The sequence below is a fragment of the Poromitra crassiceps genome (assembly GCF_964638095.1).
Source record: "Poromitra crassiceps genome assembly, chromosome: 10".
In the NCBI taxonomy this organism is placed as follows: Eukaryota; Metazoa; Chordata; class Actinopteri; order Beryciformes; family Melamphaidae; genus Poromitra; species Poromitra crassiceps.
Window position 1 is genome coordinate 54962122 of NC_139631.1, and position 11020 is coordinate 54973141.

At 45.5% G+C, this 11020-nt stretch overlaps 1 protein-coding gene across 1 annotated transcript in view; it reads left to right on the forward strand.

The window, feature by feature from the left end:
- npr3 (natriuretic peptide receptor 3) overlaps window positions 1–9794 on the forward strand; it is a gene marked incomplete at its 5' end in the record, with an annotated part of 48173 nt that extends 38379 nt beyond the window's left edge. Inside the window, 4 exons of the mRNA XM_083645506.1 lie at window positions 910–1004; window positions 1160–1277; window positions 1389–1473; window positions 9562–9794. Of these exons, the coding sequence (XP_083501632.1) occupies window positions 910–1004; window positions 1160–1277; window positions 1389–1473; window positions 9562–9673 (410 nt within the window). The 3' untranslated portion in view covers window positions 9674–9794. The remainder of the gene's footprint in view (window positions 1–909; window positions 1005–1159; window positions 1278–1388; window positions 1474–9561) is intronic.
- Window positions 9795–11020: the final 1226 nt, after the last annotated feature.

The window sequence follows — 11020 nt, forward strand, 5'->3', positions numbered from 1 at the left end:
GGCAACGCCCAAACCTGTGTTTACGCTCGGAACATAGCGACGGTATCTTCGCCAGAGCGTAAAATGACACTCGCGGGAGGCACATGATAGGCTAAGAGGTGCACGGACATAAGAGGTGTGCAAACGGCTGCGCAAACGATAGTTCCCTTATTCTCTATCTTCCTTGCAATCTTATCATGCATATACCCAAGGTTTGTCTTCTCATTCATAGCTGGTCAATCTGTCCCCTTAACCCATTGATACCTGATGCAGCATTTGCGTGTGTATCCCTCATTTGTGTGTGTATCCCTTTAAGACCACGAACCGCGTGACGCGGTTCGCGGTCTTAAAGGGATACACACACAAATGCTGCATCAGGTATCAATGGGTTAACTGTGTCAGTGCTGCAGTCTGATGCTGTTCATAGTGATCGCTACAAAGCAAAATGAGCTTTGATATTGCATCAATGCGTGGAGTTAAAACAGTAACATTGCCTGCTGTTTTCCAGGTCAACACTTGGCCAGCCTCTTGTTACAAAATGGATTTTCACTGCTGATGTGGGTTAAAGGGCAGACAGTCCTCATTGCCAGGTCTCAGCATGAAATAACAATGTTCTGTTTCACAGGAATCATTGAGTACAGGGTAGTTTTTCTTGTTAAAAGAAATATTTTACATTTTTGGAATATAGATCCTGCCATGAAATTGCAATTCTTGGCACATAAGCCAACACAAACGTTATTTTGTGGATAATATTTCCTATGACATTGGTTGAGCCACAATGTTCCCCTCCCTCTCTTGTCTTTGGAGTCTGTATAGCTACATGTGAGCCATGTAGCTACATGTGAGCCATGTAGCTACATTTGAGCCATGTAGCTACATTTGAGCCATGGAGCTAATTGATGCTCTCATTCTTTTCATGGTGGTGGACAGGAATTGCTGGCCAGGTCTCCATGGATGTCAATGGTGATCGAAATGGAGATTTCTCTTTGATGGCTATGACCAATGTTGAGGCGGGAACATATGAGGTAAGAACAGCCAAAATGTGCAACCCATGCTGTCATAAGCCCCGGAATAAACACATTGTACAGGTGCTGGGTACAATAATAATAACTCAGTGAGTGTTGAACATAGTGGTGCTGGTGGAAATGAGTTTGATTATAATGTGATATTCTACTTTCAGGTGGTGGCCAACTACTTTGGTGTAAATGGAAGTTTTCAGGTGCTGCCAGCCTTCAACATTGACCATTTCACTCTGAGAGGAAGACACGAAACTCACACAGAGATATTGGACAAATCATGTAAATTAACAGTACTATTCATAGAAACCTGTCAAATATGATTTAGACTTGGAATTATTGGAAAGTATGATGGGATATTTGTCGTTACCAATAACTCCTTCTTCCAAGCAGGTGGACTAGGAGTATCAGCTCTGACTGGGATTATAGTTGGAGCTCTTCTGGGGACTGCAATGCTTCTGGCATTCTACTTTTTCAGGTAAAAATGGATCCATTTGTAGTGATGTTTTGTATGTTTACCTATCTGGGTAACACTCTTACACTCAGCTCTTCCTTTACTGCTAGCTGGTAGCTATAATCGTATTACTTTCCCCAGTAACTACTAGTGTAAGGGATTACAATTTCCAAAGAGTAATTATGTTACAGTTACTAATCCAAGTAACTTTAGGTTAGTGCATTACTTTCTCCAGCACTGGCCAGCATCATGGCGTCCGGGACGCCTCACGACACCCTGATGAAAAGTCTACAGTAGCATAGTTAAAGTCTACAGTAGCATAGTTTGACATCTGCTACAACGTGTTCCACAGCCTTTTGACTTCAGCTTGGAGTGTGGCTTGTGCTGGGGGGCAGACAGAGTGTCTCCGGTAACCACAGTAACTCACTCACTCCTGGTTTCTGTGTACGAGGAGAGGAGAGGGGAGAGGGTAAGAGAGGAGAGGGGAGGAGAGCGGGGAGGAGAGCAGGAAAGGAGCGGGGAGGAGAGCAGGAAAGGAGCGGGGAGGAGAGCAGGAAAGGAGCGGGGAGGAGAGCAGGAAAGGAGCGGGGAGGAGAGCAGGAAAGGAGCGGGGAGGAGAGCAGGAAAGGAGCGGGGAGGAGAGAAGGAAAGGAGCGGGGAGGAGAGCAGGAAAGGAGCGGGGGGGAGAGAAGGAAAGGAGCGGGGAGGAGAGCAGGAAAGGAGCGGGGAGGAGAGAAGGAAAGGAGCGGGGGGGAGAGAAGGAAAGGAGCGGGGAGGAGAGCAGGAAAGGAGCGGGGAGGAGAGAAGGAAAGGAGCGGGGAGGAGAGCAGGAAAGGAGCGGGGAGGAGAGCAGGAAAGGAGCTGGGAGGAGAGCAGGAAAGGAGCGGGGAGGAGAGCAGGAAAGGAGCGGGGAGGAGAGCAGGAAAGGAGCGGGGAGGAGAGCAGGAAAGGAGCGGGGAGGAGAGCAGGAAAGGAGCGGGGAGGAGAGCAGGAAAGGAGCGGGGAGGAGAGAAGGAAAGGAGCGGGGAGGAGAGCAGGAAAGGAGCAGGGAGGAGAGAAGGAAAGGAGCGGGGAGGAGAGCAGGAAAGGAGCGAGGAGGAGAGAAGGAAAGGAGCGGGGAGGAGAGCAGGAAAGGAGCGGGGAGGAGAGCAGGAAAGGAGCGGGGAGGAGAGCAGGAAAGGAGCGGGGAGGAGAGAAGGAAAGGAGCGGGGAGGAGAGCAGGAAAGGAGCGAGGAGGAGAGAAGGAAAGGAGCGGGGAGGAGAGCAGGAAAGGAGCGAGGAGGAGAGCAGGAAAGGAGCGGGGAGGAGAGCAGGAAAGGAGCGGGGAGGAGAGAAGGAAAGGAGCGGGGAGGAGAGCAGGAAAGGAGCGAGGAGGAGAGAAGGAAAGGAGCGGGGAGGAGAGCAGGAAAGGAGCGGGGAGGAGAGCAGGAAAGGAGCGGGGAGGAGAGCAGGAAAGGAGCGGGGAGGATAGGCGCTGGGCCAAGACCGTTTTTCGTGTTGTTGATTGATCCTCATCGAAAGGTTACACAATATTTTATGTATGATGTCAAATAATTCTATGAAGTCTAAAACTGTTTGTTGGCAGCTCTGGTTTGATCGAGGTTTTTTGATAAATGTATATTTTAATCGTCACTCTACTCAGGCAAATCGCGGGGTAGCTGTAGTTTATGAACCATTCAGAGCGTAGTATTTAATGCCTCAAACAATCGCAAGACGCACGTGCACGGCTAAGGACCCCGATCTGATCCAGGATCTGCTTGGCCGAAATGTAAACAACGCTCGCCTACGGATCGATGTGTGATTTCCAGGTAAGAATAAACGCACAATGTTGAGCATTTAACATTACATGTTATTCACAGGTATATGCCACACTATATATTATCTCAGAAACTAGCGTAATTGTGTTTGGTAAGATAAAGACATTTGATAAATGAATGAATTTTCCTTGTAGGCTGTAGCTAGAACAGTATGTTGCTATAGCTAGCGAGGTGGAGGTAACGTTAACGTTAGCTAGATTAGGCTACGGTAGCATTATCGATCTAATGAATTCTAGCCGTAAACATTTCAGAAGCTAGGTTAGCAACGTTGGCCACACATGTAACATACAGTAACTACTACGTTTTCTATTATTAGAGATTCCAAGAAGAGAGAACATTGCCTCTGGCGATGACTAACTGTGACGGTGGGATGGGGAACAGGACAACTGCTAGCTGTCTATCACGGACCCAAACCTGCAGACTGCAGCAGATACCCGCAGATTTGGAGAGATGTGCTGCAACCACTCTACTCTTGTGTCTCCATGCTACTACACATAATTTTGCTCCTTGTATGGGGGGAAGACAACAATTTCAATATGCAGCCTGTAGTGACAATTTGTTGTGGCAGGCAGGGTTCCTATGCAGGTCTGGAAAAGTATTTAACATTTATTTGATAATTTCCAGGCCTTTGGGTCCAATACAAACATAATTCTAGCTTTTATGTTGTAGCCACTTTGAGTCCAGTTTTTGTTGATGTGAGTAATGTTCAGATAGAGGGATGCTATTTACTATCACTGTCAGTATGCATTATCAAATACCTACATAAATCAAATCCAGTCAAGAACATAGGGTCTGCCTGGGAAAATATGTAATTTAAAAATGGAAAGCATGTAGGAACCCTGCCAATCATCTTGCATATTGATATTTGTGGCTGTGAAGAACAGTCATTATTTCCCAGTAATCACCGCCTCAATATACATTATCCCGCTTAGAACACGGCCTACAACTAAATCATTCAATAATCTGACAAAAATAATTATTCAAATAGATTTTTTAATAGCGTTTTCAACGGCAAAGCGGTTTCATTTGTAATTGGCACACAAGACACCACAGCTGCAACTGGTTGGCCTAATTAGTAGTGTTTGCTGACAAAAAGCTCTTATCAACTGATTAATCCAGGTGTGGCAGAGCAGCGGTCGGTTGTCGAGAAATAATGACCGGTGAATATTGTTGATTGACCAATCAGAATCGAGTATTCGAGAGAGCCGTGTTCTAACCTATTTTACGGACTCATTAGGTGGCGACAGTGCTCTCCAGATTAGAGAAAGGTCTGGAAAACAGCAGGAAAAAGCCCCGTGATGAAAGAGAAACCGCTCATGCTGCAGCCAGAGCCATATAGATGGCTCTGGCTGCAGCTGACGTTGGCTGCGAACAGCAGTCAATCCGCGCCCACAACTGAGCCCCTCTGCCTCTGTCTGTCTGTCTGCATAGTTTCTCCACACGATTAGCCGCCAGAAAAGCAGCACCCGACGCCGAAGGGCCAAACCATTCTCAGCAGTCCGGTTTGGCATTTCCCTGACGCGCTGGGAGCCGGCGCACAAAAACGGAGCGCTCCGAAAATAGACTGGGTGCGTGAGGCTGTGTGTTAGTGTGGGGAGGAGTTTGCAGCTGAGGGGGGGAGAGGTGGGTGGGGCACGCAGGGCACCACGTCACTACATCAGAAAATATTAGCTTCAGACTCAGTGAATGTGCTTGAAATGCTTCATTTCACAAAAGGCGGAATATCTCAGCTTCTAATTTGAAACGTGTCTTTTTGCTCAAAACAACCTATCTTCTCCGGCTCATAACTAAAGAACGGAAAATGGTATCAATAAACTTTTTTTTGCAGATGATAGAAGAGAGTCTCATCGCTCTTTGTGCGTGTTCGGTGTTTACATAGTAATATCACACAATATTCTGTGGGCCTCGAGAAATCACTGAAAACGCTCTGAAACTCTGGCACTGGGAGCGTCCGTTCTCCAAAAGTGGCTGGCACTCAATGAGTTAAATGTTAGTTGTACAAAATCCCCCCACCAGTTCAGCCGCACCTAACCAGCCACACCTGGGGCCCTGATTGAGCTGCACCTGGGCTCAATAAAGGGTGGTTGATTGGGTGAAGCTCAGTAGGCCAGGCTCAGTTTGCCATGTATGCTGTTGAGAGGAGGCTGCTCTGCTCTTCCCAATTGATTGTCCATGTGCAGATGCATCATTTGAAGTGTTAGTTTATTATAGTTAGTTCCTTTGAATATTGATTGAGTATTTGATTTGAATTAGATTTATTATATTACTTTACAGTTCAATTTGTTTTCCCTTGTTTGATCAAATCCTTTGTTAATACCTTGTTTGTCTTTTAGGCCAAATCATCTGTCCACATGATTTTCCATCATTAATCAAGGGATTTGGTTTGTAAATAAAAACCCTTGGCATTAGTTCCTCTGAATCCTCCTCGTTCCACCTGGATGTCTCACTTGCTGAGGCTACACCTGTAACCGCCACCTTTACAGTTTAACACATAGTGTTAGTGTCAGAGGTATGCACCTTGCTGCTACAAACTGAACATTTTCTAGTTGGAAAAAATAAGATTATTAAATACTATAATTAATTGGGCTATATTTCATATGCTACATTTCAAGAGACAATCTGTGATGACATGTTTCCTGTCACACCTAGCCCTCATTCACAGCTTGACAGAAAACGTTGTTCAGGCTCTGGAGATCTGGGATGTACTGGTAGTCCTTTATCAATGCTCTCCAAAACACATCCTACAGGAGAACATAAAACTGTTATTCTTTGCAATTCTTTTAAAAATCAATGCTAAAACATTTTAGGTTAAAATATTGACACGAGTAACTGGTGAGCTGCAGATGATGTAAACGTTTGTAATAAATGTTATCTCTTCTACTTCAACCTCTGTCTAGTCTGGTCAATTATAGGACAAGATACACTTAGCCTACTGTAACACAGTCTTGGGGTTTGTCTTCCTTGTCTAGAATGGACACAAGGCCACTACTGCAACAGCAGCATTATGTGCAGGGTGAGAATCTAGCACTGCAGCTAAATGCTGGTGAAATACTAAAGTGGCTAGTAGATTTAAGACGCAAAATAATTAATTTCCCACTCTGGTAACGTCCAACATAGTGTTAGCTGTAGCCTAACACCAGCAAAGAGACAACTTGTGTGATGACAATTCATTTAACACTAGCCGGTTGCCAATATTGACTGCATCAAAGATGTAGCAAAGTAGTATTACTATTACTATTAAAACGATTATGAATTATATTCGCTAAACATGATCTTAACAGACTTACCAGCGGCTTCGTTCTGTGATGCGTTTGTTATGGTTTGTTCACACTTCCTATACGTCCTGTTTGCGGGAATATCATTGGCTGATTCAAGTCATGTGACGCTAAAACGAGCATTTGATTGGTTTTTGCGATAGCACTGCCATAACGTTTCCCTGATCTAATAAGTTACGTTTTCATTAAACTGCGTTCGATTTGAGGCTGCCAACAAACGGAATCGTGTTCAGAAGAATTTTATTTAGTTCATATGAAAAAAGCATCTAACCTCAAAATGGGGATCAATCATCTCAAAAACTAAAGCAGATAGCAGCCTTCGGCCCGTCACCTAGGAGAGCAGGAAAGGAGCGGGGAGGAGAGCAGGAAAGGAGTGAAGAGGAGAGCAGGAAAGGAGCGGGGAGGAGAGCAGGAAAGGAGCGGGGAGGAGAGCAGGAAAGGAGCAGGGAGGAGAGCAGGAAAGGAGTGAAGAGGAGAGCAGGAAAGGAGCGGGGAGGAGAGCAGGAAAGGAGCGGGGAGGAGAGCAGGAAAGGAGCGGGGAGGAGAGCAGGAAAGGAGTGAAGAGGAGAGCAGGAAAGGAGCGAGGAGGAGAGAAGGAAAGGAGCGGGGAGGAGAGCAGGAAAGGAGCGGGGAGGAGAGCAGGAAAGGAGCGGGGAGGAGAGGGGAGGAGAGCAGGAAAGGAGCGGGGAGGAGAGCAGGAAAGGAGCAGGGAGGAGAGCAGGAAAGGAGCGGGCCAAAGTATCACGATACAGGGGAACAATCACTTACATAAGTGGAGCATGAATAACATGCTTAATTTACTCTACAGGTAAGTTAAAATAAAGTAGTGAAAATATGTTAGTGAATTGTGTTCATTAAATGAACAGTTAAATCTGCCCTTCAAAACAAACCCACTGGCCTTTTAGGGCCAAGCCAGCAGCGTCACTGTTGGGCTGGGCAACGCCGGTGCCTGAGCGGGCAGCCTGGACGGGCGAGCCGGGAGCTTCATCGTCATCACTAGCATTGAGGCGTAGCACAACATTGTCATCGCCACGATGCTCGTGCTGGAAGTTGGCCCAGTGCTCTTGATGATGAGGGGGAAAAAGTGTGGCGCAGCTTGAGAAACATCACCATAAGTATAACTCAATAGCAGTGTTTATAATTGATCTGAACAGTGTTTATAACAGTGTTTATAATTGATCTGAACAGTGTTTATAACAGTTTATAATCTGAACAGCGCTGCTGAGTTCATTGATGGTGGCCATTCTATAAAGGCAAAGGTGTGTATAGCAAGTAGATCTGTGTTTGTGCAGGTAAAGATGTTTCATAGTTTTTTAAATTGTCCAAAGGTTTAAATGTTATATGAACTGTAAAGTGTGGCCAAATTGTGTGTAAACATTGCTCATGCATGGAATTTACCTGAATTCAGTCCATTTTGTTGTAAGTTGGGAAAAAGGCGACGTGCTCCATATCACATGCATAATACTAGTTACTAACTCTATACACCTTTGACTGTAAACTAGTCTATAAAGTCTATATTCAGAATTTCAGCATTGATTTTTGTATCAGTTCTTTACATTTTGTCATTTTGAGCCATTCCAGGTCATTTTTGACATACAAATTCAATGCATTAAAAAGGGTGTGTCCCACTTGGCGGCGAGAATATTTATGAGCATTTATTTCAACATGGACAAATGTTTTTAACCATTCAGTTTGATTCAATGCATTTGATTCAATTGACATTCAATTGATTATTGAAGAATGTTGGACTGAGACACTGTTAGACTGTGACTGTGACAGTATTTCAGCATGTTACTCTGACTATTTAACATATTAAAAGGTAAACATAGAATTATACACTTGATCAATATAGCACTGTGGCTGAATTCAAATAATGTCATGTAATAATGTAGTCATGTTTGCACTCTTTGCTTAGTGCTCACATCAGACAAACAGCCATGGCATCTACAGTTTTGTCAGTTTTAAAATGTCCCCAAACAATGTGTGCTTCATGAATTGAACATTCGACTGCTATCATGTGTGAAAGCTTAAAACAATGTCTCTTGTTGGAGGTGTCTGGGTAGTCTCTCTTTTCACACTTCCCTCCCTGCGGGGAGAGAAGTCTGGCTGCATGGAAACAGACTGCTGGTATCAGCTCTGCCATTGGTGCAGACTGCTGGTAGAAGCTCTGCCATTGGTGCAGACTGCTGGTAGAAGCTCTGCCATTGGTGCCGACCATTTCAGTCGGCAGTGGAAGAAAATCCCTTTCCGCTCCCTGCAAGCTCTGTCTTTGGCACCAACCCACACTGACTGACCGACTGCGACCATTTATGGATTTCCTTTCCGCTCCCTCCGTGACAAATCTGTCTATCTCAAATGCCTCTGCCGCTGTGCGTGTTGAATCTGCCGATCTCAAATGCCTGCGCCACTCTAAAACAACATCAACAATGCTAGCTCGTTGCTACATGCTGAAAACCAGTGGATCTGGATTGTGCTTCCTTGGTACTTTTGGTGGATGGTTGTAAAGGTAATCAGAGCCTCTCCCCCGTTGTAGGGAGAGAGTCTGGCAACCGGACTAGCCTCTGGGTAGTGTAGAGGGAAAAGCACTCGCCCACTACCGCGGACACCTGGGTTCAATTCCCGACAGCGGTACTTCTGGCTTGGTCAGACGTTCCTACAGACACAATTGAATGTGGTCGGTCAGGGTGCCTTTTCGGGGTAGAGGAACTGGGGGGAAGAGCGTGTTCCTCCCACGCGCTACGTGCCAGTGAAACTTCTCGCTGTCAATTGAAATGTGTATGTATCACATGACGTGACATGTAGCCTACTGGAGGAAGCATATGCTACTGTAGTCTACAACTCTCCACAGATCAGCAGGGGGGGTGGAGCAAGGACTGGGACAGCAGGGGGGTGGAGCAAGGACTGGGACAGCAGGGGGAATTGGACAAGTATAATTGGGGAGAAAATGGGTGAAAATCAAAGTCACTTGTTGCAAACTCTCAACAGCACCTGATTGGCTGATCTCATTCATTCCTTTGCAGGAAAAACTACAGAATAACCATCGAGCGCCGTACACAGAGGGAGGAGTGTGACATTGGGAAGCATCGTCAATTACGAGAGGACTCCATTAGATCAAACTTCTCAGCGGCATAGATTATTCCTGAGGGCAAAGTGGCTTGTCAGCATTCCCATGCCGGGGAAGCACACATTGGAATGTAACCAAAGACTTTGCAAATGCTGTCAACAGAGTCATGCTATTTAAAAGAGGAGTAGTTTGGTTTTTATTTTTTATTTTTTATTTTTTTTTACTTATACAGTAACTCAGGAAAGTTGTAACAGTCACAAAGCACCACTTGGATTTCCTCACTGTTCAAAGGTATACAGTTTAGGTGCATGGGAAGCCATGACAATAGGAGGGGGTGTTGGAGGGCACCTGCTCCCTGTTGTCCCAACAGATAGAAAGTAGGGGCATTGCAAACATTGATCACCTGAGGACCTAAAAACTGCATTAGTCTGAAGGGAATTTGCATTTATACTGTAGCATTTCCACTATATGTAGGCTATCAAAACCTGCCCCCCCCCCCCCACACACACACACACACACACGTCATGTACTCACAGAGTGCTAAAGTCACACTCGTCCGGGTTAGGCATACGAACACACATGGGACAAGGAACCTAGGGATTTAATCCTCTTTTTTTTCTCTTTTTTTCATAGACATTTCGTAAAATGCTTATAAAAATAGTTTTATTTGGTCAAACCGAGCGATTCAGCTATATTTGGAATCAGCAGAGACCATAGAACATTTCACTTGGGCAAAAAATAAAACTGAGGGGGCATGGGGCGCAGTGGTAAGCGCTGTCGCCTCACAGCTAGAAGGTCCTGGGTTCGATTCCCACCTGGGACGCTGTGAGCGCTGAAGGAGTGCGTGCCCGTCCGCATGTCCTCGAGTGTCCACCGCCCGGGTGGGGTCGTCAAAAGGGCCTTTCTGTGTGGAGTTTGCATGTTCTCCCCGTGCCCCCTGGGGGTTTCCTTCATATAGGAACCCCTCACCAAAAACATGCTATATCCTGGTCGCTGAAGGGGTGCCTCCTCTGGTCGTTAGGGGCGCCTGTTCGGAGGGAGGGGAACTGGTTGGAATAGCGTGATCCTCCCACAGATCATAAGCCACCACCATCCACATTTTCAGCCCAATCCCACCTGAGGTGTGGGCGTGCATTAAAGACACACACACACACACGTCAACGGGTTAGGGTTAGGCTTAATCATTAAAAGGGATGTAACATGTTAATGCATTTGTCATTTCCAAATTGAATTTAAGGCATCATTAAAAGCAACACCTAATACAGGTTGAAAACTTAAGCCCCATAGTTTTTGATGTTGTGAATCAATCAATACCTTAATAAAGTAACCCACTACATTACAGTACTTTAATAACTAACAACTAATAATCATACTCTGATAAATACTTTGTACTGTATTACACATTATGTAAAGAT